The sequence below is a fragment of the Acipenser ruthenus genome, chromosome 8, assembly GCF_902713425.1.
Source record: "Acipenser ruthenus chromosome 8, fAciRut3.2 maternal haplotype, whole genome shotgun sequence".
NCBI lineage: Eukaryota > Metazoa > Chordata > Actinopteri > Acipenseriformes > Acipenseridae > Acipenser > Acipenser ruthenus.
This window is the reverse complement of record NC_081196.1, coordinates 64,165,426-64,193,379: the sequence shown is the minus strand read 5'-3', so window position 1 is coordinate 64,193,379 and position 27,954 is coordinate 64,165,426. Positions and strand designations below refer to the sequence as shown.

Here is a 27,954-nt window from a genome sequence, read left to right as displayed (position 1 = left end):
AACACGGATTATTAACATGAAATACCTGTGAGCTGAAACACAGATTATTAACATGAAATACCTGTGATGTGAAACACAGATTATTAACATGAAATACCTGTGATGTGAAACACAGATTATTAACATGAAATACCTGTGATCTGAAACACAGATTATTAACATGAAATACCTGTGATCTGAAACACAGATTATTAACATGAAATACCTGTGATCTGAAACATGGATTATTAACATGAAATACCTGTGATCTGAAACACGGATTATTAACATGAAATACCTGTGATGTGAAACACAGATTATTAACATGAAATACCTGTGATCTGAAACACAGATTATTAACATGAAATACCTGTGATCTGAAACACGGATTATTAACATGAAATACCTGTGAGCTGAAACACAGATTCTTGTCAGAACAGCAATAGGATGGTAATGGAGCATTGTTGGCAGTGTACCCAGTACTGGATGAATATTGTAGCTGTGGATTGGGGTAAGGGGGCTGGGGACAATATTGTCAGGTGACCATACCGAGGCTTTCATTCTAGTCTGCATTTTTAAAACATGATGTGTATCATGGCCAACTACACACATCACGGGAGAGACAGTGTGAAGGACACCTCCACACTTTAATGCATACCAATAATCGAATGGTTAAATTTAGGGTTTATTAAAAACGAATGCAGTCTCCATTTCTCAAAATGTTTGTACATATACAGAAGTACAGTAGCCTACAGAGATTATTCGGGCCGCCAGAAAGAGTATGCACCTCATATACAATATAATACCTCGCGCTGTTCTTCAAACGCAGACTCCATAATGTAGTGAGGAGTAAAATACAACCTGCAGCACACGCTCGACATTGTGGTGACAATAGTTAATTTGTGGCGTACAAGCGTGGTGATACTGATGGATATTAAGAAGATGAGGTGCGTGACGTTTGCGAATTTAGAGTTTGAGTGAGTGAGCGAGCGAGTGAGAGGGGGATAGAGCGAGCGCTGATTACCAGTGACATCAGGATTCAGCTCCGAGCTGTCCTTCACCCGAGCTGCTAAGAGAAGTGAAACAGCCTTTAACTGCAAAGTCTTTACACCTGAAGGATTCTTATGATGCCTGTGGACTTGTTGCGTACTGAACTAACGGAACTACGGGCATGAGGGTTACCCTTTCCACAGGATTTATGTGTACATATATATTATATATTTTTGTTGCAACAATGGGATTATTTAACATGAAACTGAAAAGGATCACTGGAAGTATAATGTTCTGTGGAACTGCTTGAGGACTACGGTTTGCACAATACAGCAAGGTAGGGGTTAAAACTATTTCTACAATGTGAGTGGGTAACTCAGTACAATACTAGTTCATCTTTAATTATGTGTCGTCCTTATATAATGTATATTGATTATGCATAATTATATCTGTGTTTTTTGGTAAGTCGATTTGAGTGAACGGTTACAGCACTAAACGCGAAGAAAGACACCACGAGAAATACGGTATGTTTGAATGTACTGAGTGAGTGGTAAACGAGAGCCTACCATAAAATATTAGACATTATGACAGGTGTCTAAAAGTTTAATGAGCAAAATGCGATGCAACTCCTTGTTCTCACAATGGGATATTTTAGAAATGTGGTTCAAAAATAGAGTCACTCGAAGGATATTTTGATCCTGTAAGTAGCTAACAGGATAGCAGATGTCTAGATCTGCTTTACTTTGATTTAGCTGGGTTTACTGTAACGCTAATCTAAATGCAGAGCACGCGTGTCCGAGCAGCACAGACCGACCCCGAACTACAGACCACAGTGACATTGTTTTCGGCTATACTCTTATTTCGACTCATCCTAATTCATTAGTTTTAGGCTGACCAGACGTCCCGGATTTCCATCATAGGTCCCGGTGTCCAGACATTTTGCTCAAAATCTTTAAAAAGTCCTGGTTTTCAGCCACGACACACTCTAAATGCATTTTGTCAAAATGACGTAAACAACCGCTTTTATTAGTTAATGTCACCTGCAGTGAAAACAAATTAAAGTAAAAAAAAAAAAGAAAAAAAAGCTACTAGGGGACATTATTTTAAGTGATTAACTCAGGCGTACGTGCTTATTCTTCAGTGTGCCGTGCGTTTTCATTTAGTTTATATTTAATATGAATCTACAATTGTGTGTAATACGGTCATATTGTAGCTGATCAGTTCTTGCGGCATTTAGCCCAGACAAAGCAGCGAAAGGTTGCAACATCAAGCATCCGAAACCATCAGGTTAAATCACACCAACAACGTCAATACAAAACATAGCCTGACGCAGCGAGTAAAAGAAAGAAAGAAAGAAAGAAAGAAAGAAAGAAAGAAAGAAAGAAAAACGAGAACACGTAAATATATTTTAATGATTCAAATTATTATTATTATTATTATTATTATTATTATTATTATTATTATTATTATTATTATTATTATTATTATTATTATTATTATTATTATTATTATTATTATTGAACTCAATATAATGTACGGAATAGGTATAGCACTATATGGCAACTTAAACTAATTAAGCCACAAATTATTCACCCAGGATGACTGAAAAATTAAATAGCTGCTTAAAAAAAAAAAAAAAAAAAAAAGCTAATACTAAGAGTGACAGGCCGGCTATTTAAATAATCATTAAAATAGTCTATCTTCAAATGTTTAATTCGTCTTATCAGTAATTTCAATAATGGTAATTACCTTGTATCAATTCGTGGCACGCTGATTTTATTCCGATGTGGAGACTCCCTCCTCAGCCTATGTCTTGCAAACGGCACGCAGTCGCGTAGTTCCCAGCAATTCTGTGCAGTCCAGACGTTTTTTTGATCTTTTTTTTTTTTTTTTAAGTATCTTATTTGTACTTTAGCAACTCCAGTCTCCCTTGTTTACGCACTGCAAAATATACCCACTAGACTTGATGAAACACGAATGGCATTTCGTCACACTAAGTGACACTCTGACACCTTGAGAGACAGGGTCAGCTGTTCATATTAACATTACATTTACACGGTAACATTCCTAGCGTGAACAGGTATACAACAAACACTATTTTATCTGCAAACTCTGTTATCTAGCTATAGCCAACATAACATATCCAATGTCGAGTCCTTGGTATACTGACACACAGGCAGCATGCATATAACACCTCATTTAATACAATTATCATATACTCTATTCATTTGTTTAAATGAGGGAACACAATCACATGTACAATTTGAAACAAATAATGTAGATTCCACAAGCTTAAATCTGCAAATTTTGTTAACGCAATGTTAAGTTCTGTAGTAACTTATGAACAGAGCTAATGGTTCTGAAATGTATCTATTTAAAGCAAGCATGCATCCGCAGCCTGTTCAATACTTCCTTGCTTCACATTGTACTGCAGGCTATACCGCTATCAGTGTATATATTGAAAAAAAATAACTGGTACATAAACTGGCACATGCATTAAACGTATACTTGAAATACAAACACAGCACCGTTTGACAGCGTTCCACTTTGTGACTTACATGGGTCGCGTTGTGGCGAGCCTGTCACATTGTGATGATGCAGCACTATTCTATATACATGTTTCACGCCTTTAAAGACGTGGATAAAAGCACAGTTCTCAAAACATGTTCACATTTATGTACAAGGTACCTGAACTGAAGAAGTGTGGCAAGCAAAATTATCATTTAGAGATCTCTTAAATTGCATTTTAAAATATCTGGAAATAATTAGAGATATCTCTAAATCATTTTCAGATATCTTTAAATTAATTTGAGATATCTGTAAAGAAACCCTTTTGAAGATATCTTAATAATTTAATTTTGAGATATCCAAAAATGAAATAGAGATCGCAAATTGATTTACAGATATCTTTTTATAATGTCTATCTAGCATGGTACCCCAGTGGATAACTCAAAATAACTTCCTGTTCATTTAGAGATATCTCAAATTAATTTAAGATATCTTGAAATTAACAGTCATTTCAAGAGCTCTAAATGACCTGTGTTTTGAATGGACGTCCTGTCCTTTTAGAGATGAGATAAAAAAAAAAAAAAAATGATTTAGAGAGATATCTCTAATTGAACAGGAAGTCATTTTGAGATATCTTAAATTGAATTTTAGATATCTTAAAAAGGATTGGTAACCCTTTAGTTTAGGGATCTTATATAAGTGTTATAAATAATCTATAAACATGTTATTAATTATGCTATTAACAATTACAGAATATGATTAGAAATAATGAGTCTTAGTACACACTTTTGTAATAGGTTTTTACTCTATCGTTTAGAATCGCTTATTATGGATATAGTCTGTCTGTCTTTTCAGGTCTGTTTGTCTTTCTATGTCTGTCTGTCTGTAAATGTCTGTCTCACCGATTGTATGAGGTTGCTTTGTTTTTGCAATACAGTTATTACACACTTGTGCCATTGTTTTGTTTTTGCTATTGTTTATAACCACTTATAACGGATCCCTAAACTGCAGTATTACCAAATGATTTAAAGATATAAAAATAGTAGGTGTTAAAAATCTTTAAAAACTTTAAAAACTGTACCCAGTATCCCCTGTGCTGGTGTAAGTAATGCAGACACAAACACACACACTCACAAACACACACACACATATGCGCACACACACACACACACACAAGGATTTGGCACTGAATGAGACCAATACAAATCCCCTCATTCACAATTCCCTGTACAATTAGATAATTTCATTTAGTGTATCCATATCGTTATGGTTACGGGTCTAGTAACCATGGCAAGCTGCCTCTCCCATTGAAAAGCGAGTGGAATTCACAAGACCAGGAACCCAAATCCACTCCTGTGCAATAATGACCGCTTTCTCCAGTAGCAAATGGCTTACAATGCATGCTTGCTAATCAACAGCCTTTATCGAGTGATCACGGCCATAAGCATATACAGTACATTATTTACCAGTATTCCCTTTGAATAGCATGACATTACTTACGTCAGTAGAAATCCTGTGCAGATCCAGTGGCAATTACAAGGACTAATGCCATGGCAGCAAAGACACTGTCAAGCCTATTATGCTGTTTGGAATAATTTGTCAATTTGTTTAAAGTGACAATAATAATTATAAAAATCAGGCTTCTTTTCATCGTCAAGAACACGTTTACTTGGACTGTTTCTTTGGGTTTTTTTAAGTACTGGTCCATTCAAACTGTAACTCTTTTTACTTTACGCAATCTGTGCCTGCATCATCCAGAGTCTCCTAGTGGTGAAAGAAGAGCAGTGTGCCAGTTATATTAGTTAACATTTATTTAACTGGAGGGGAAAAAAACTGCTGTAAGTGGACGAATCCTACAGCTATTGCAATAAAACACAAAACTAATAAAACGCTTCTTTGTTCCATATAAACAGATGCAAATTGAGCAGACTTCCCCTGCTGGCAGTACTATACAGTATGTTGATTTCATTGTACAAAAGCAATAACAATGACATTTTAAAGCTGCCTTTTTTGGATGTAGGAGGTGGCAGCAGCATTCCAGTCTCACTGTTCTAAAGAACGTGAGACTGTTGTCTGACTGTCTGACTGACTGGCTGCAGCTGAGAATTCCAGTGTCACTGTTCTAGAGACAGAATCATACAGTCCAGTCCACTCTGGAACGTTCTACTGTCTGACTGAGAATTCCAGTGTCACTGTTCTAGAGACAGAATCATACAGTCCAGTCCACTCTGGAACGTTCTACTGTCTGACTGAGAATTCCAGTGTCACTGTTCTAAAGTAGTACTGCTTCAAAGTGGAACTCGTGTCATAAAGAGCTGTATTTTTCCTTTGTTTGATTATGGTGATACTTTACTTTTACATGCCTCTGCTGAACAAAAATTGGATCGATTAACGAATAAAGCAGCCAGATGTGTATTAGAATGCCACCCTCAAACCATCACTGCCAGTTACTGGCTTCTTTAAATTGGATGTCACTTAATTGTAGAAGGCAATTTTACTGGGTACATTTTGCATGTAAAACTGTAACAGGCTTGCTGCCAGGTTATTTTGTTGGGTCACATTAATGTTCCGGGTTGTTGTGTCACATTAATGTTCCGGGTTGTTGTGAGATTCAGATCAAACTGGGATAGTTGGATGGTCATGTGCCACTTAAACACATCATAGTGTTTGGAGTCTGATTTACTCATAAAACCATCGGATTAGTGCTGATGTTCACAGACTAGCTACAAACTCAGATTTCTTGATCAGGGTGTGCTTATTAATATTGTTGAAATTCTTCCATATAATCTGCATTTTATACAGTAGTCTTGTTTGTTTGATTTGATTTTCTCACTGAAGCATGTAGGATCAGTTACTGCTAATGCAATTTCCAAGACAGAAAAGGGATTTTGCACCAAATCAAAGACAAGGGCATGCAAGCCTTTTAAATCTTGCTATTTGCTTGTACTGTGACCTCATATGTCTGGGGAGGGGGTTAATCTCAGCACGTCCCCTTTGGTTGCACCGGAGTATCCCATCCTGAAGTCTAAATACTGAAAGAAAAAACACATCAAAAAATCTCATCACAAATGGGTTGCATTGCAGAGTTGTGATAGCAAAATGCCCTAAATGAATCTCTCAGTAAACAGCATCATCATTCTAGTATGGAAACAATAACCAACAAGGGTTCAAGCAATTCAATTATTCTTTAAAAGATAACATGGGACCCAATTCACAGCTTCAATTCACAGAATAACTTCTGAGTTATTCAAAGTCTTTTCTGGTGCATTATACTATACATTATTTCATGTATAATGCATTATACTGTATAGTGTTGTATGTCTGATGCATTATACTGTATAGTGTTGCATGTATAATGCATTCTACTGTATAGTGTTGCATGTATAATGCATTCTACTGTATAGTGTTGCATGTATAATGCATTCTACTGTACAGTGTTGCATGTATAATGCATTCTACTGTATAGTGTTGCATGTATAATGCATTCTACTGTATAGTGTTGCATGTATAATGCATTCTACTGTACAGTGTTGCATGTATAATGCATTCTACTGTATAGTGTTGCATGTATAATGCATTCTACTGTATAGTGTTGCATGTATAATGCATTCTACTGTACAGTGTTGCATGTATAATGCATTCTACTGTATAGTGTTGCATGTATAATGCATTCTACTGTACAGTATTGTATGTATAATGCATTCTACTGTATAGTGTTGCATGTATAATGCATTCTACTGTATAGTGTTGCATGTATAATGCATTCTACTGTATAGTATTGTATGTATAATGCATTCTACTGTACAGTGTTGCATGTATAATGCATTCTACTGTATAGTGTTGCATGTCTGGTGCATTCTACTGTATAGTGTTGTATGTATAATGTGTTTAGATCAGGGTCCCCGAGCGGCTCCTCTGCTAAAGGCACAGCTGTGTGGGATGCAGGATTGGAGGACACGGACACCCATTAGCCTTCAGGTCTGGGGACATCATTTGTTATTATTAGTTGGGTAGAAAAAAACCTAAAAGAGTTTTATGAGTATCAAATTGTATTTGGTTTATCCAGACAGACTAAAAAAAACAAAAAAAAATGTTGTGAATCTGGCCCATAGCATTCTAAGTTTAAATGAATAATTTATTGGATCATGGGCCTCTTGGCTACATCTCTGATCAGTCTTCTCCTTGAATGAGCTGAAAGTTTAGAGGGACGGCCAGGTCTTGGTAGATTTGCAGTGGTCTGATACTGCTTCCATTTCAATATTATCGCTTGCACAGTGCTCCTTGGGATGTTTAAAGCTTGGGAAATCTTTTTGTATCCAAATCCGTCTTTAAACTTCTCCACAACAGTATCTCGGACCTGCCTGGTGTGTTCCTTGTTCTTCATGATGCTCTCTGCGCTTTAAACGGACCTCTGAGACTATCACAGTGCAGGTGCATTTATACGGAGACTTGATTACACACAGGTGGATTCTATTTATCATCATTAGTCATTTAGGTCAACATTGGATCATTCAGAGATCCTCACTGAACTTCTGGAGAGAGTTTGCTGCACTGAAAGTAAAGGGGCTGAATAATTTTGCACGCCCAATTTTTCAGTTTTTTATTTGTTAAAAAAGTTTGAAATATCCAATAAATTTCGTTCCACTTCATGATTGTGTCCCACTTGTTGTTGATTCTTCACAAAAAATTACAGTTTCATATCTTTATGTTTGAAGCCTGAAATGTGGCAAAAGGTCGCAAAGTTCAAGGGGTCCGAATACTTTCGCAAGGCACTGTATATATAAAAAAACACAGGATCAACACAGCAGCTCGTGAGCCTCTATTTAAAAGTTTTAGACAGCAAAAAGTAAACAAACCAGATACTGTGCGTGCTCATAGTGATCTCTATGGAAAGCCATCTGGGTCAAAAACACGTTGTGATGCTTTAGAGCGAGCCAGAATCTCATGGGACAGAAAAAAGGCAAGCATGTCATTCTGAACCCAACTTCCTGAAAATGTTGTCTAGTGATTTATATATAGATTGTATATATTATATATTTTCGGTGTGACTTTCTGTTATGTGGAATGTAATAAACGAGAACCAAAATGGTGAGCTTTTTCACCTTCACTTTACAACACCATTTCCACGATTGTTTTATTTGAAGTGTTTAATGTTAAATTTCAGTTTTCGTTTGCTTGTTCAGCTACAAAAAGGCACAAGTGAACTTCATGTTATTACTTTAACTTCATGCATCCGTCAGTATAAATAATTATTGTGATTCCAAACTCCGGTGTAGATTTCAACAAAGATGTTTTATTCAATACAGTTGAACAGTTGGCTATTCCATTTTCCCAGGAGTTTTACTGAAACTTAAATCTTAAAAATGTTTGATTTGTTTCTAGTTTAAAATGCTACAGTTCTAGTACGTGGCTCGGATGTTTGTGTGAGAGGAGGGAGGCTGGGAGTGAGCCGTCGATCCTGCGTACTGCAAGAGAGCATCTTAACCACTATGCAAAACATTTGTGGTTTTAGAGCTTTAAACCTCATCTCATCTCACTGACAGGGGACAGAATCCATAACGGCAGAGCATCACACAACACTGCTCGCCAATGAGATTCAATGTTACATCTGAACACGTGAAAGCCCCAATGATAACACCGTGTAACTTCAAAATATCACTGTCCTGTCACAAAAGCAAAGTTTGTGGGGAATAATAGCCATTTTCTATACTTTTGAGGCATAAGCAATTAGGAAATAACACTTACTACCCAGGAACAAAAATTGTGTTACATAGTGTATTCAGTGTTACATCTGAACATGTGAAAGCCAATGAGGTTCAGTGTTACATTTGAACATGTGAAAGCCCCAATGAGATTCAATGTTACATTTGAACATGTGAAAGCCCCAATGAAATTCAATGTTACATTTGAACATGTGAAAGCCAATGAGATTCAATGTTACATCTGAACATGTGAAAGCCAGTGAGGTTCAATGTTTTATCCTGGAAGGAAACTCTTTTGTGACGGGAGAGTTATCTGATCTCCTTTCTTGTGTTCCAGCTGTCAATAAGAGTCTGGATGCCTTGGATCGGGACGCTGTGAGTCAGCATGGAGACAATCAGCACCCAGCAACCCTACCCTGGCCCACACAGGCTGTCAATCAGCACCCAGCAACCCTACCCTGGCCCACACAGGCTGTCAATCAGCACCCAGCAACCCTACCCTGGCCCACACAGGCTGTCAATCAGCACCCAGCAACCCTACCCTGGCCCACACAGGCTGTCAATCAGGACCAATGAGGATGAGGCTGACCGCATTGAGAACGGCAACAGCAGGTAACAACCAATCGTTTCCATGGAACTGTGTGTCCTTTACCCAGCACAAGGGTGGCTACAGCGGTAGGAAGGTACCGCAGTGTAACACTCTCTTATGAGGAACATTCATTAACCAGGGTGTTCTCTTAACTTTAGTGTGTGTCTTAATCGCCTTTCAAACATACCCATCATTCTGTTATATAAAAAAACACACACATAAAGCTGAAATCAGTGTTATACTGTACATCCCTGAACAATGGGAGTCTGGAATGTCTTCTGATGAGAACCCTAACACTAGCTACACTAGCTACATTGTATTGAAGCACAAGATTTCATTTAGCAATGAGACTCACCTGAAAATGGACAGTTGTGTATGAGCCATGTTTACATTAAGCCTAGATATGCAACATAAATAAATAAATACATAACTAAATCAAAGGTAGGAGGTCATTTGTGGATATTTCTATGATAGCTTTGTGAAGCTTCCTCAAATATGTAATAGTTGGATGATTCATATCTATTGTATAAACTATACAAGCATCCTCAGTTGAGTGTCTCAATGTCTTCAGATGTAATCACAAAGCCATTGTGTTGTTCATCAGAGCCAGCACTTTATCATGTGGATAAACCCTAACCCTAAACTGACATGAACTCACTTTGCTTTATGAAGCCGAATGAAACCTGCTGAATAATATTAGGTTAACATATTGAATTACTACAGACTACTTTGTAGTTTTCCATATACTTAATGCAAAACTGACAAACAATTTCTAATGTGACATTTGGAAATCTAACATGAAATACTGTACTACTGTTATGGCTTCCGGCAGACTTTTGCGATTTCATTTTGTATTTCCTTTGATTGCATGATGTTAAATAAAATATCTCCATTATGTTCATATAGGTTTTTTTAATGATTTCTCAATCCTAACATCTAGGTGATGCAAACCGTTTGGCCAGAGCTGTGCGTTCTTGTCTATCAAGGTGGCAGTTTTCATTAGCGATGATGCCCAATCCCTCTTTATACACAACATTGTCATTCTTTGAAGCTGCCTTTTCCTTAATTACATCCAGCCTCTTGATAGACATGAGAGAAAAGCACGAGCAGACAGTCCTGCAAGAGGAATGGTTAGCTTGCTGCCTGACACAGTCTCCGGGGCCTGTTCAGAACAGCAATATCAGCTCTCTGGAGGCCCTTTGAATGCACAAGGACAGCAGTGTTCATCCTCCTGTACATGTCATTGCTCAGGGATCAGTCACTCTGCGAAGACACTTCCTCTGAGCTGCAGAGAGCCGTCTCCATGGAGACCAGAGAGCTGGCGGAGTCCCGCAGGAGTTCCTTCACAGGCAGGGGAGCCATGGCCAGGTAATGTCCATTCACAGGGAAGAGAGCCCACTTAGCAAGGACCCTACCATTACTCTAGCAAAGCAATGGTCTGCATAGTCTGTTCATCTGGTTTTTATGAATGTTGCTGCTTGTGAAACACTGGCTATATAAGTCACAAGGCTTTTTAATTATATAAGTCACAAGACTTTTTCATTTTAATATGCAAATGGTCAAAAAAACACTGAAGACACACTTGTGCTCACACGAGTCAAGCTGGGTGATCCTGTGAACACAAGGCTGTCGAGTACAGCGTATACAGAATGTGTCCAAATACAGGCCAGTGGAGGCAGGCATTCTGAAGTGATATTGAGTGGGCGGAGTGTGACATGAACCCACGTGATCATCAGGAGCTTGTTTCTATCAACTCATTACATTGTGGGCGGGACATTTCAATGTGATGAGAATACGTGGGTGTGATATTAAACAGAGTGATATCAAGTGGGTTTGACTGTATATATCTACATCCACATGTATGGATGTCACACTTAACCCACACTTTAGAGTTTAGCATATATCCACAAAACATGCTTTGGACCTTCTTTAGCACAAGGTGGTATATTTTGTGCCATAATCGCAGGGATCTGGTGGCTGTTTGTCTTTCTGTTCATTTTAGAGTTTTGCATAAATCTATAGAACTATACTTAAATAAACTGTTCACTCCACTTCTTGAATGAATATTTAGGGGTTAAGGATTAATCATTTAGTAGCATTAAACTAAAGGATTTAAAACATAGACGTTCACATGTAATACATAACTACCCCTCCTGTATTGGACCCAGTGCACAAAGAAACAGCATCACACTGACTAAAACAAACCAAAGAAACACAGCATCACACTGACTAAAACAAACCAAAGAAACACAGCATCACACTGACTAAAACAAACCAAAGAAACACAGCATCACACTGACTAAAACAAACCAAAGAAACACAGCATCACACTGACTAAAACAAACCAAGAAACACAGCATCACACTGACTAAAACAAACCAAAGAAACACAGCATCACACTGACTAAAACAAACCAAAGAAACACAGCATCACACTGACTAAAACAAACCAAGAAACACAGCATCACACTGACTAAAACAAACCAAAGAAACACAGCATCACACTGACTAAAACAAACCAAAGAAACACAGCATCACACTGACTAAAACAAACCAAAGAAACACAGCATCACACTGACTAAAACAAACCAAAGAAACACAGCATCACACTGACTAAAACAAACCAAAGAAACACAGCATCACACTGACTAAAACAAACCAAAGAAACACAGCATCACACTGACTAAAACAAACCAAAGAAACACAGCATCACACTGACTAAAACAAACCAAAGAAACACAGCATCACACTGACTAAAACAAACCAAAGAAACACAGCATCACACTGACTAAAACAAACCAAAGAAACACAGCATCACACTGACTAAAACAAACCAAAGAAACACAGCATCACACTGACTAAAACAAACCAAAGAAACACAGCATCACACTGACTAAAACAAACCAAGAAACACAGCATCACACTGACTAAAACAAACCAAAGAAACACAGCATCACACTGACTAAAACAAACCAAAGAAACACAGCATCACACTGACTAAAACAAACCAAAGAAACACAGCATCACACTGACTAAAACAAACCAAAGAAACACAGCATCACACTGACTAAAACAAACCAAGAAACACAGCATCACACTGACTAAAACAAACCAAAGAAACACAGCATCACACTGACTAAAACAAACCAAAGAAACACAGCATCACACTGACTAAAACAAACCAAAGAAACACAGCATCACACTGACTAAAACAAACCAAAGAAACACAGCATCACACTGACTAAAACAAACCAAAGAAACACAGCATCACACTGACTAAAACAAACCAAAGAAACACAGCATCACACTGACTAAAACAAACCAAAGAAACACAGCATCACACTGACTAAAACAAACCAAAGAAACACAGCATCACACTGACTAAAACAAACCAAAGAAACACAGCATCACACTGACTAAAACAAACCAAAGAAACACAGCATCACACTGACTAAAACAAACCAAAGAAACACAGCATCACACTGACTAAAACAAACCAAAGAAACACAGCATCACACTGACTAAAACAAACCAAAGAAACACAGCATCACACTGACTAAAACAAACCAAAGAAACACAGCATCACACTGACTAAAACAAACCAAAGAAACACAGCATCACACTGACTAAAACAAACCAAAGAAACACAGCATCACACTGACTAAAACAAACCAAAGAAACACAGCATCACACTGACTAAAACAAACCAAAGAAACACAGCATCACACTGACTAAAACAAACCAAAGAAACACAGCATCACACTGACTAAAACAAACCAAAGAAACACAGCATCACACTGACTAAAACAAACCAAAGAAACACAGCATCACACTGACTAAAACAAACCAAAGAAACACAGCATCACACTGACTAAAACAAACCAAAGAAACACAGCATCACACTGACTAAAACAAACCAAAGAAACACAGCATCACACTGACTAAAACAAACCAAAGAAACACAGCATCACACTGACTAAAACAAACCAAGAAACACAGCATCACACTGACTAAAACAAACCAAAGAAACACAGCATCACACTGACTAAAACAAACCAAAGAAACACAGCATCACACTGACTAAAACAAACCAAAGAAACACAGCATCACACTGACTAAAACAAACCAAGAAACACAGCATCACACTGACTAAAACAAACCAAAGAAACACAGCATCACACTGACTAAAACAAACCAAAGAAACACAGCATCACACTGACTAAAACAAACCAAAGAAACACAGCATCACACTGACTAAAACAAACCAAAGAAACACAGCATCACACTGACTAAAACAAACCAAAGAAACACAGCATCACACTGACTAAAACAAACCAAGAAACACAGCATCACACTGACTAAAACAAACCAAAGAAACACAGCATCACACTGACTAAAACAAACCAAAGAAACACAGCATCACACTGACTAAAACAAACCAAGAAACACAGCATCACACTGACTAAAACAAACCAAAGAAACACAGCATCACACTGACTAAAACAAACCAAAGAAACACAGCATCACACTGACTAAAACAAACCAAAGAAACACAGCATCACACTGACTAAAACAAACCAAAGAAACACAGCATCACACTGACTAAAACAAACCAAAGAAACACAGCATCACACTGACTAAAACAAACCAAAGAAACACAGCATCACACTGACTAAAACAAACCAAAGAAACACAGCATCACACTGACTAAAACAAACCAAAGAAACACAGCATCACACTGACTAAAACAAACCAAAGAAACGCTCAGTTAAAGCAGAATGTCGAGCTCCTGAGTGGTGCATCCAGTAAAAGCACTCGCGTGGAGTGCAGGATGCGCCCTATAGTCTGGACGTCGCTGGGTCGAGTCCAGGCTATTCCTTTGCCGACGAGGACGGCAGCTCCCAGTGGGCAGTGCTCAATTGGCCGAGCGCCGCCCGGGGGGGGGGAGGGTTAGGTTGGCCAGGGTGTCCTCGGCTCACTGTGCACCAGCGACCCCTGTAGTCTGGCCGGGCGCCGTGGCTGCATGGTGAGTCCGCAGTGTGAAAAAAAGCGGTCGGCTAACGGCACACGCTTCGGAGGACAGCGTGTGTTCGTCTTCACCCCTCCCGAGTCAGCGCAGGGGTGGTAGCGGTGAGCTGAGCCAAACAAAATAATTGGACACTACTAAATTGGGGAGAAAATAACAAAAAACGAATTGCCGACTACTAAATTTAAAAACAAAACTTGTTTTTTCCTAGGGTTTCTCGATTTCTCCTTTCATTAAGAAACTGGGCAAGGCGACGACTGCACCACGAAGACCAGAGACCAGACTCCTTTCTGGAGCGCTTCCGAGGCCCGGAGCTCAAGGAGGCTTCCAGCAGAGAGAGTAACACCCAGTCAGCCCTGGGGACCCCGGGCCAGCACGGCAGAGTGAAGAGGTGAGTCTCACGCACACTGCGCACTACAATAGAGACATTAACACTGGTTTCTGTCCAGAGTGAAGGGGTGAGTCTCACACACACAGCGAACTACAATAGAGACAATAACACTGGTCTCTGTCCAGAGTGAAGAGGTGAGTCTCACACACTGCGCACTACAATAGAGACATTAACACTGGTCTCTGTCCAGAGTGAAGAGGTGAGTCTCACACACACAGCGTACTTCAAGAGACATTAACACTGGTCTCTGTCAGGGGACTGGACAGAATCTGTAATGACACACAACACTGCCCATTACACACAATATATACACAAATACACAATTACCATATCAAATAGCTTTTCTACGCGAAAGCTTCTTGCTTTGTAGGTAGGTAAAGACCATAGATTGTGTAATTTTCTTCAAATTTCCGCTCACAAACAGCATGTGCAAATATGGTTATTGAAGGACCCTGCTGTTAACCAGCTGGAAATTGCAGAGTTTTCAAAGGAGAAACTGTTCTTTAGTGTGCATTCTGTGGGGGGAAGGGGGTTGGATATCGCCAGGGAGCCTTTATAAGCCTTTTTTAAGCTTTCCATCTGCTGTCTGAAACGTTGAGAGATTGTGGTATCAGGAAACAAGTTGTTTATTTGCAGTCCTGTTCAGGTTCACCCCTGGCTTTGGCACAGGTGTTCCGGTCAAAGGTGGAAAATGCAATATTTCCCGTTTGTGATGATAATGGCTCAGTCTGAAAAGGAACTACTTCCTTTGTCACATTTTGTAAAACCATCTGAATATATCAATATTTTCTTGAGCCAATTCAGAAGTCACCAAATTGCAGTAAGAAATTGCTTTTCTTTCTAGAAATGGGTTGAGTTTTGAATGGAATAGTAGAAATAATAAAAAAGGTTCCTAGAAGGGTCAAGTGCTTGTGCTTGCTGTAGACCTCAGGTATAGAGAAACGCGTGGGTCCTGGGGTTGTATTCATGAAGCATTAGTGTGCCCTGAAATGGACGTAGACCTCAGGTATAGAGAAACGCGTGGCTCCTGGGGCTGTATTCATGAAGCATTAGTGTGCCCTGAAATGGACGTAGACCTCAGGTATAGAGAAACGCGTGGGTCCTGGGGTTGTATTCATGAAGCATTAGTGTGCCCTAAAATGGACGTAGACCTCAGGTATAGAGAAACCCGTGGGTCCTGGGGCTGTATTCATGAAGCATTAGTGTGCCTTGAAATGGACGTGGACCTCAGGTATAGAGAAATGCGTGGGTCCTGGGGTTGTATTCATGAAGCATTAGTGTGCCCTAAAATGGACGTAGACCTCAGGTATAGAGAAACGCGTGGGTCCTGGGGTTGTATTCATGAAGCATTAGTGTGCCCTGAAATGGACGTAGACCTCAGGTATAGAGAAACGCGTGGGTCCTGGGGCTGTATTCATGAAGCATTAGTGTGCCCTTAAATGGACGTAGACCTCAGGTATAGAGAAACCCGTGGGTCCTGGGGCTGTATTCATGAAGCATTAGTGTGCCCTGAAAAGAACACAAACCGGCCTATGTTTCTTTGCAGACTTGCCACTTGGTACAGCAGCACAGTAGCTAACAGTGTAGTACTTCTCTGACGTACAATAATGAGACCTGATGCTAATGTATTTAACAGAGCCATTTCGTAATGTGTTTTCAGACAGCATGAACAGAAGTATGATTGTGTAGTAGTGTTTCAGAGTCATGCCATGCCTCTAATATTATGACAATATTTCAAACACAGCCACTGGCCCTCGGCAAACTTCAATGTGAACAACTGCAACAATACAGACGAGTAAGTACAACCAGATGAGTTATAGTGAACCAGACCCTCTTCTAGCTGGTCTCTCTAGTTCTAGTGAAGCAGACCCTGAGATTCTCACTGCTCTTCTAGCTAGTCTCTCTAGTTCTATGAAGCAGACCCTGAGATTCTCACTGCTCTTCTAGCTCGTCTCTCTAGTTCTAGTGAAGCAGACCCTGAGATTCTCACTGCTCTTCTAGCTAGTCTCTCTAGTTCTAGTGAAGCAGACCCTGAGATTCTCACTGCTCTTCTAGCTAGTCTCTCTAGTTCTATGAAGCAGACCCTGAGATTCTCATTGCTCTTCTAGCTAGTCTCTCTAGTTCTATGAAGCAGACCCTGAGATTCTCACTGCTCTTCTAGCTAGTCTCTCTAGTTCTATGAAGCAGACCCTGAGATTCTCACTGCTCTTCTAGCTAGTCTCTCTAGTTCTAGTGAAGCAGACCCTGAGATTCTCACTGCTCTTCTAGCTCGTCTCTCTAGTTCTATGAAGCTGACCCTGAGATTCCCATTGCTCTTCTAGCTAGTCTCTCTAGTTCTATGAAGCAGACCCTGAGATTCTCACTGCTCTTCTAGCTAGTCTCTCTAGTTCTATGAAGCAGACCCTGAGATTCTCATTGCTCTTCTAGCTAGTCTCTCTAGTTCTATGAAGCAGACCCTGAGATTCTCACTGCTCTTCTAGCTCGTCTCTCTAGTTCTAGTGAAGCAGACCCTGAGATTCTCATTGCTCTTCTAGCTCGTCTCTCTAGTTCTAGTGAAGCAGACCCTGAGATTCTCACTGCTCTTCTAGCTCGTCTCTCTAGTTCTATGAAGCAGACCCTGAGATTCTCACTGCTCTTCTAGCTAGTCTCTCTAGTTCTATGAAGCAGACCCTGAGATTCTCATTGCTCTTCTAGCTAGTCTCTCTAGTTCTATGAAGCAGACCCTGAGATTCTCACTGCTCTTCTAGCTCGTCTCTCTAGTTCTATGAAGCAGACCCTGAGATTCTCACTGCTCTTCTAGCTAGTCTCTCTAGTTCTAGTGAAGCAGACCCTGAGATTCTCACTGCTCTTCTAGCCCGTCTTTCTAGTTCTATGAAGCAGACCCTGAGATTCTCACTGCTCTTCTAGCTCGTCTCTCTAGTTCTAGTGAAGCAGACCCTGAGATTCTCACTGCTCTTCTAGCTAGTCTCTCTAGTTCTAGTGAAGCAGACCCTGAGATTCTCACTGCTCTTCTAGCTAGTCTCTCTAGTTCTATGAAGCAGACCCTGAGATTCTCACTGCTCTTCTAGCTAGTCTCTCTAGTTCTAGTGAAGCAGACCCTGAGATTCCCACTGGTCTTCTAGCTAGTCTCTCTAGATTGTAGGCTCCTTACTTTGTTCTGTTAAAAGCATTATTCCTTAAATCCAGAATTTTGATTTTATATTGTGTACATAAGAGGGTCCATATCGCATTCTTTTAACTGTAGTGTTTTATAATAATAATAATAATAATAATAATAATAATAATAATAATAATAATAATAATAATAATAATAATATTTTTTTTTAAAATAATATTTACATTTTGGTTTAATTAAATGTTTTGGCCATATTTCCTTATATGGTTTATTACAGTATTTATGCTATGAACCTCACACGTCCACAAAATAGAATTTTTAGAAATATATATCTATGATTAGCATAGTTTCTTCTTTGCATGTGTACATAATGCATATAGTGCAGTGAATGTGGATAACAATCAATTACTATGAATTATAAAGCACACTTATTTTTTAAATACTGAATATTTCTAAATCATCATTTTAAATCCATTTCAAAGTTTCTAATTCAGTTGTTTTCCACACTGTGATCTATTGCATTTGCACTTCCACTTAGATTTGATATATCCCTTTCTCGGAACTCTTAATTCTATATTGGAAAGAGAACAGTTTGCATTGTGTGCTGTTAGTGCTTGCCTAGTATTTACCCTGTTCAAACCCTTGAAAGAATATTGAATACCCTCTGAATTTCCAGAATATTAAAATGATCTATAATGTCGTGATATGTGTTCTTAGTTATCATGTATTACTATTTCACCATGAATATTTGGCATGTTTTGTGTCACCAGCATATTTTACCTCTGGGACTGTCTCTGAGCAAGCCTGAACAAGGTGGATTTTCTGCAGTGAAGCTGGTATAAAAATGACCACTAGGTTTGCACTTGGGGTGTCACTAGTAATTTGCTCCCTACTAAAACAATGAGTTAGTCAGAGAGTTCCTTTACAAATCTTTAACAAACATACTGTTTCGGGGGAGGGATTTATCAGTGCACACCCTAGTGGTCATTGTTATACAGCCCTGCCTATTATTGCGTGTTGCTCAGTACTGGGTAAAACATTAATAAATCATGTCCTAGGATAATAAATATTAAGAAATGAAGAGCATGTACAGAACATGGGGCAAATTCACAGGGTATAAATGATTATTTCAAAGTTGTCACAGATCACATGCCAACACGGATTACAAAGATTTGTTTTTTCTATAAACAGATACAGATTTCATTCTAAATAAGAATTCGCTTTCCTGTACCTATTTTTTACTAACACCTTGTAATGAATCATCGATGCAGGTAACCCACATTATGCTGCGCAGTCAGACAGGAACACTGATATACTGACACAACCATAAGAGGGAGGGGAGCCTCACAGAACTGCAGCTGCCGCTTGTGACAAAGTGTGACATGCAATTCAGAGACTACATTAAAAACACCTTTGTACAACCAGGCAGCAACAACCACTGAGACTGCAATGTGACATATCATGGGTAGGTAAAGGTACACAAGAAAGGTATCAAACTGGTTCCTTAGTAACCTGAGAAACGAGGGTCAGAATGTGTTACGTGAGGTGTGTGGTCAGGATGGTTTCTTTGGAAACACTGAAAGCAAGATCATTTGTTAAAATCTCTATACAATGGAAGTCTCACTCTAATCCAATGTCTGATTCAGGCCAGTATGCCCTCTGCTGGGCAAAAAACCAACAACAAAAGAGGCCTGAGCAGGATCTATATTTAATTTAAATCTGAAAAACAAAAACCTATCAGGGCACCCACATATTCCAACAAGAATGTACTAAGCAAAACATTCCCTAACCAGAACCTTACACTGACTTCCAGAACACACTCAGCATTCCCTAACCAGAACCTTACACTAACTTCCAGAACAACATCAGCATTCCCTAACCAGAACATGGCACTGGCTTCCAGAACACACTCAGCATTCCCTAACCAGAACCTTACACTGACTTCCAGAACACACTCAGCATTCCCTAACCAGAACCTTACACTGACTTCCAGAACAACATCAGCATTCCCTAACCAGAACATGGCACTGGCTTCCAGAACACAGTCAGCATTCCCTAACCAGAACATGGCACTGACTTCCAGAACACACTCAGCATTCCCTAACCAGAACCTTATACTGACTTCCATAGCATTCTCATTCACAAAAACAAAAAAATGACGCTTGTCTGCTTAACCTAGGGGTCGATTTGATCAACTTATACCCAGCCGGGATGTACCACGGCTGGATTTTATTAGAGCATTTTATAGAGCATACCCATAGTTTCCTAGTACTGTAAAATGCTCTAAAGCAGTCACTGCAGTGGTGCTGTGACTTATCCATGCAGGGTATACTGGTAAGACAATCAATTCAAGTTACTTTGTGTCACGTTTTACTTTAAAACATTGCCAGTTCTTCCTGTTTAGTGCCATCTATGTGCACAGTGTAGTTTTGCGTATTAAAAATGCAAACTAGGATTGTTACCCTGGTTCATTAATACGCCAAAGCAATTTCCCTCACCTTGAGCAGAGAACGACTGTGTGCAATCGAGCGCCACTCTGATACCTTTCCTGTGTCTCCTCATCAGCACTTTCTTAGCTGAGATGGGTTTCTCTTGTCCTCACAAGAAGAATCGTATACTGTAAGAGACAACTGAAATGCACTGCACAGGGTTTCTTATTCACTAAGGGAAAACGATTCTTAACTAAAGCACTCTGTCCAAAGAACCATGTGCTGTGACAAGGACTTCAGGGTTAGCTGCTAAGACCTCCCTCCCATGCATAGCTTTCTGAGACTTGTAGAGTTCTCATAGCATGCCTGGTAGTTGAGACTTTCACAACTAAAATAATCACACAGCAAAAAGGAAGACAAAAAGGAGAAGAAAGAGGATGATAAAAAAGAGGAAAAGGAGGAGAAAAAAGATGACAAGAAGGATGCCAAAAAGGACGATAAAAAGAAAGAGGAGTAAGTATTTATCTAGCAGTTTTTCTACCTGGCTTTCTTTAATATTACTAGCTTCCCTTTTGAGACCTGGCCTATTGAACGGCTGCAACACACACAGGAATCGGACCCATCTCTCGCCACCTCCAGTGCTGCTCATATTGAGGGGGATGGGTTCTTCTTGTTGCTGTACTGGATGTCACTCTGCCCAGTTCCTAGTAGAAAGGTCTCCACATCATGTAAATCGGCTGTATAATTGACACTAACTGGCACCTCTGCTGGAAGTGTTAAACAGAGACCAACAATCTGTTGTCATGGAAGCTGAACTCTGAGGCTGATCCTGAAAGTTCTAGACAGGGTTCCGCCCGTGGGTTCCATTGAAGCCGCTCACGTCAAATCTGATCCTCAGGTAAATCCAGGTTTCAGTAGAATTAATGTCTATAAACCGGTATATTAAAAACTGTATCATTGAGAGAGTGATTGAAGTATGCATAGCGATATTATAAACACATGAAGAGCAGTTCTAGTTCCAGAAGTAACTGTGTCTTGAAGTGAGGTGATTTACTGCAGTAAGGGCTTGATGGCTTTCTGAAATCAAACCCTTCCTTGTGGGCTGTGATTGTAGTACACATTACTGCAAAACAATCAGAACTTCATACAGAGCTGCATGATATTCACATATTTCAGAATGGTCAGACGACATAGAAACTTGTATCTGTAATAGTGGACTGTGGACGGGCCTCTCAATAATCGACTGGTTTCCATTTATTACACTTCTTTACCTCAGACACAAGAGAGGGATTTGAAGTGGCTCTGCATATGTTCAAATCAGGATCTAAATGCTTTGAAAATATCCACAGTGTCTGCATCATTTTGTATGGCTTCCTGTTTGCATTGCTCTCTTTCAAACGACCTGTATGGTGCCATTATACTTCCAGTGAGCGCCTCCACGTTCTACAAGCGTCCGCAGCATTTTCTTTCTGCACAGCTCCTTCTAATCTATTCAGCTTGTTGGTTTGTTTTCCCTCAGCTGGGTTATTATAAACCTGGCAGATCAGCGGACGAGGTCATTGGCTTTCACTTGATGACTCAAAGCTGGGCTTCAATCTCGCCATGTGTGTTCTTTACATATTGAATTATTTTTCAGGAAGAAAAAAGAAGTGTTTGTCATCGACCCAGCGAGCAATCTATACTACAGGTGGCTGTCCATTATTGCAGCTCCAGTCATGTACAACTGGTGTCTGCTGGTGTGCAGGTAGGGGTTTCAGCCACGCTTTAAAATGCACTCCCATTATCGTTTTATACAACACACAAGCTTTCGGTTTTAATGTCTTTATTTAGAAGATTTAAAATCAACATAAACTACTGCAGCTGCCCTAGCATTGTAATAACAATCTCCTTAAAAAAGAATGTATAGGTAATAATAAAGCTATGCTTAAAAGTGTTGCATAACCCTATAGAAATAACTTATTTTGCTTCATAAAGTCAAATCAAACCTGCAAAATAATGTTACGTTAACATATTGAATTTCTTACCTCTTTGCAGTTTTCCATATACTTAATGGTAAACTGACAAAAATTGAAAAATGTGACATTTTGTGACAATACTGTACTACTATTATCGCTTCCAGTAGACTTCTGCAATATCATTTTATAGTTTCTTGATTACTTGATTTTAAATAAAATATAAATATAAATTATGTTCATAGAGTTTATTTTTAGTTTTATTATATCTCAATCGGAAAATTTGAGGTGATGCAAAACTTTGGGAGATCGCTGCACAATAACTAATCCATGATTCACATGAGGCAGTCAAGCGCTTGTTTTAAATCACCAGCACCAGGTGAAGTGATGCGTCATGAGATACGTGGCTCCACTTGACTTACTCACAGTAATTCTAAGCTATGACAACTACTGCAAACCCTTTGCACAGAAATAAGACAAACCATGAAGAGGCAGCTCCTAAAACTGGAATACACAACACAGGCTGGCTTACAGACGCACTATTGTAATCCATCATGACTCCCCCTGTGATACACAACACAGGCTGGCTTACAGACGCACTATTGTAGCCCATCATGACTCCCCTGTGATACACAACACAGGCTGGCTTACAGACGCACTATTGTAACCCATCATGACTCCCCCTGTGATACACAACACAGGCTGGTTTACAGACGGCACTATTGTAACCCATCATGACTCCCTTGTGATACACAACACAGGCTGGCTTACAGACAGCACTATTGTAACCCATCATGACTCCCCTGTGATACACAACACAGGCTGGTTTACAGACGGCACTATTGTAACCCATCATGACTCCCCCTGTGATACACAACACAGGCTGGTTTACAGACAGCACTATTGTAACCCATCATGACTCCCCCTGTGATACACAACACAGGCTGGCTTACAGACAGCACTATTGTAACCCATCATGACTCCCCCTGTGATACACAACACAGGCTGGCTTACAGACGCACTATTGTAACCCATCATGACTCCCCTGTGATACACAACACAGGCTGGCTTACAGACGCACTATTGTAACCCATCATGACTCCCCTGTGATACACAACACAGGCTGGCTTACAGACGGCACTATTGTAACCCATCATGTACCTCCTGTGATACACAACACAGGCTGGTTTACAGACGGCACTATTGTAACCCAACATGACTCCCCCTGTGATACACAACACAGGCTGGCTTACAGACGCACTATTGTAACCCATCATGTACCTCCTGTGATACACAACACAGGCTGGTTTACAGATGGCACTATTGTAACCCATCATGACTCCCCTGTGATACACAACACAGGCTGGCTTACAGACGGCACTATTGTAACCCATCATGCACCTCCTGTGATACACAACACAGGCTGGTTTACAGACAGCACTATTGTAACCCATCATGCTCAAGGTAATGGCACGCCCTTTAAATTTCCCTGGCCTCTGACAGCAGAGCAGCAAGGTATGAAGCAGCCCTGCATTTAATGGCAAGATTTACTAAATGAATGTATTGGCTTTTAGTTCTTTAATGTAGAAAATGAACACATCAAATCATAGTTAAAACATGCTAATTACAACTTGTTAATTTTGTTTTTAGGGCATGTTTTGATGAACTTCAAATGGATTACCTGGTTTTGTGGGGTGTTTTAGATTACTCCTCAGATTGTGTCTACCTCATTGACACTTTTGTGAGATTTAGGACAGGTGAGTGCCTTTCCTATTGCAACATATGTGACTAAAGTGTGTGTGTGAGTTAGCATGTTCTGTACATGTGTGTGTGAGTCAGCATGTTCTGTACATGTGTGTGTGTGAGGCAGCATGTTCTGTACATGTGTGTGTGTGTGTGTGTGAGTCAACATGTTATTATTATTATTATTATTATTTATTTCTTAGCTGACGCCCTTATCCAGGGCGACTTACAATTGTTACAAGATATCACATTATTTTTACATACAATTACCCATTTATACAGTTGGGTTTTTACTGGAGCAATCTAGGTAAAGTACCTTGCTCAAGGGTACAGCAGCAGTGTCCCCACTGGGGATTGAACCCACGACCCTCTGGTCAAGAGTCCAGAGCCCTAACCACTACTCCACACTGCTGCCCTCTGTACATGTGTGTATTGAGAGTCAGCATGTTCTGTACATGTGTGTGTGAGGCAGCATGTTCTGTACGTGTGTGTGTGTGTCAGCAAGTTCTGTACATGTGTATATTGTGATTCAGCATGTTCTGTACATGTGTGTATTGTGAGTCAGCATGTTCTGTACATGTGTGTGTGTGAGGCAGCATGTTATGTACATGTGTGTGTCTGTGAGTCAGCATGTTCTGTACATGTATGTGTGAGTCAGCATGTCCTGTACAGTGTGTATTGAGAGTCAGCATGTTCTGTGCATGTGTGTGTGAGGCAGCATGTTCTGTACGTGTGTGTGTGAGGCAGCATGTTCTGTACGTGTGTGTGTGAGTCAGCAAGTTCTGTACATGTGTATATTGTGATTCAGCATGTTCTGTACATGTGTGTATTGAGTCAGCATGTTCTGTACATGTGTGTGTGTGAGGCAGCATGTTCTGTACATGTGTGTGTCTGTGAGGCAGCATGTTCTGTACATGTGTGTGTGAGTCAGCATGTTCTGTACAGTGTGTATTGAGAGTCAGCATGTTCTGTACATGTGTGTGTGAGGCAGCATGTTCTGTACGTGTGTGTGTGTCAGCAAGTTCTGTACATGTGTATATTGTGATTCAGCATGTTCTGTACGTGTGTGTGTGTGAGGCAGCATGTTCTGTATGTGTGTGTGTGTGTCAGCAAGTTCTGTACATGTGTATATTGTGATTCAGCATGTTCTGTACATGTGTGTATTGTGAGTCAGCATGTTCTGTACATGTGTGTGAGGCAGCATGTTCTGTACGTGTGTGTGTGTGAGTCAGCAAGTTCTGTACATGTGTATATTGTGATTCAGCAAGTTCTGTACATGTATGTATTGTGAGTCAGCATGTTCTGTACATGTGTGTGTCTGTGAGGCAGCATGTTCTTTACATGTGTGTGTGAAGCAGCATGTTCTGTACGTGTGTGTGAGTCAGCATGTTCTGTACATGTGTGTATTGAGAGTCAGCATGTTCTGTACGTGTGTGAGAGTCAGCATGTTCTGTACATGTGTGTGTGTGAGTCAGCATGTTCTGTACATGTGTGTGTGAGGCAGCATGTTCTGTCATTGTGTGTATGAGTCAGCATGTTCTGTACATGTGTGTGTGTGTGAGGCAGCATGTTCTGTACATGTGTGTGTATGAGTCAGCATGTTCTGTACATGTGTGTGTGAGGCAGCATGTTCTGTACATATGTGTGTGTGTGTGAGTCAGCATGTTCTGTACATGTGTGTGTGAGTCAGCATGTTCTGTATATAAGAACATGAGAACGTTTACAAATGAGAGGAGGCTGTTTGGCCCATCTTGCTCGTTTGGTTGTAAGTAGTTTATTGATCCAGAATATGTGTATGTGCTGCCTGCCGCTCTTAAATACCCTTTTTTAATATTTTTTTTATAAAAATCCAGGTTTCCTCAAACAAGGATTGCTTGTCAAGGATTCAAAGGAGTTACGAGAGAATTACATGAAGACTTTGCAGTTCAAATTTGATACACTCTCACTCATGCCGACAGACTTAATCAGCATTAAAATTGGGTCCAACTGGCCTGAACTGAGGTTTAACAGGCTCTTCAGATTCGCACGCATGTTTGAGTTTTTTGACCGCACCGAAACCAGAACCAATTACCCCAACATCTTTCGAATCGGCAACCTTGTCCTGTACATCCTGATTATTATCCACTGGAACGCATGCATATACTTTGCCATTTCCAAAGCCATAGGGTTTGGGACGGATACCTGGGTGTACCCCAACATAAGCCACCCTGAATACGGTCGACTGGCCAGGAAGTACATCTACAGCCTGTACTGGTCCACACTGACACTGACCACAATTGGGGAGACCCCTCCCCCAGTGAAGGACGTGGAGTACCTCTTTGTCGTGTTCGACTTCCTGATTGGAGTGCTGATCTTCGCTACCATCGTCGGTAATGTGGGTGCCATGATTTCCAACATGAACGCCTCCAGAGCGGAATTCCAGGCCAAGATAGATTCCATTAAGCAATACATGCATTTCCGCAAAGTCACCAAAGACCTGGAGGCCCGAATCATCAAGTGGTTTGACTATCTCTGGACCAACAAGAAAACAGTGGATGAAAAGGAGGTCCTGAAGAACTTGCCTGACAAGCTGAAAGCCGAGATCGCCATCAACGTCCACCTGGACACGCTGAAGAAAGTGCGCATCTTCCAGGACTGCGAAGCCGGGCTTCTGATAGAGCTGGTGCTGAAGCTGAGGCCACAGGTGTTTAGCCCCGGAGACTATATCTGTCGCAAAGGGGACATTGGCAGAGAAATGTACATCATCAAAGAGGGGAAGCTGGCTGTCGTAGCAGACGACGGCATCACCCAGTTTGTTGTTTTGAGTGACGGGAGTTACTTTGGAGAAATCAGCATCTTGAACATCAAGGGTAGCAAGTCAGGGAACAGAAGGACTGCAAACATTAGAAGCATAGGCTACTCCGATCTCTTCTGTTTATCCAAGGATGACCTCATGGAAGCCCTGACTGAGTATCCGGAGGCCAAGAAGGCACTGGAGGAGAAAGGGAAAGCCATTTTAATGAAGGATGGCTTGATAGACGAGGAGATGGCCAAACAAGGAGACGACGCGCAAAACATGCAAGAAAAAGTGGACCACCTGGAAACCACTCTGGACCTCATGCAAACGAAATTCGCCAGACTGATGGCAGAGTTTACCTCGAGCCAGCAAAAGCTCAAACAGAGACTCGCAACAGTGGAGTCGAAAGTGAAGAAGTACGGGAGCGCAAGCTTCTCGGAGGATCTGGAAACAGACAACGAAGCTGCGAAAGAAGAGGACAAAAAGGACAAATAACATGCACTGGTCTGTGCACTGGTCAGTGCACTGGTCTGTGCATTTCTGATTATCTTGGACTAGACCAGCTAATTGTTTTTTATAAGATACCAAACAGGAAAAAAATGTAGTTTGATACTTAACTTCTGTTTTCATTTAACATATAATGTTAAGTTATGCTTTTTTCCCTTGAAAATAGTTTTCCATTAGAGCAAAAGTCTCTTTTTACTTGCCGATCTCAAGCTGTTCACATACAGTGTAGTGCAGTTCTGCAGGAGGAA

General features: G+C 40.2%; 1 protein-coding gene across 4 annotated transcripts; it reads left to right on the top strand.

Annotated features, from left to right (window-relative positions):
- The first annotated feature begins 607 nt into the window (after positions 1–607).
- On the top strand, positions 608–27,856 carry LOC117407453 (cyclic nucleotide-gated channel cone photoreceptor subunit alpha-like). 4 transcript variants are annotated; one of them, XM_034012503.3, is made up of 9 exons: positions 608–1,306; positions 9,517–9,791; positions 11,020–11,136; positions 15,005–15,184; positions 16,929–16,979; positions 21,134–21,241; positions 22,365–22,472; positions 24,331–24,437; positions 26,277–27,856. In XM_034012503.3, exons 2-9 carry the CDS (start codon positions 9,565–9,567, stop codon positions 27,692–27,694), a joined length of 2,316 nt encoding a protein of 771 aa, XP_033868394.1. In that variant the 5' UTR covers positions 608–1,306; positions 9,517–9,564; the 3' UTR covers positions 27,695–27,856. The 4 variants fall into 4 exon arrangements, with proteins under 4 accessions (XP_033868394.1, XP_033868396.1, XP_058885472.1 ...); XM_059029489.1 differs by lacking the exon at positions 608–1,306 and adding an exon at positions 1,341–2,366; XM_059029490.1 differs by lacking the exon at positions 608–1,306 and adding an exon at positions 7,248–7,455.
- Positions 27,857–27,954: the final 98 nt, after the last annotated feature.

Excerpts from the sequence above, each read along its gene's own strand:
- LOC117407453 (XM_034012503.3), top strand. The coding sequence starts at position 9,565 with ATGGAGACAATCAGCACCCAGCAACCCTACCCTGGCCCACACAGGCTG. Across the intron at positions 11,137-15,004 it reads GGCAGGGGAGCCATGGCCAG|GGTTTCTCGATTTCTCCTTT; the intron begins GTAATGTCCATT and ends GTTTTTTCCTAG. Across the intron at positions 21,242-22,364 it reads GACGATAAAAAGAAAGAGGA|GAAGAAAAAAGAAGTGTTTG; the intron begins GTAAGTATTTAT and ends ATTATTTTTCAG.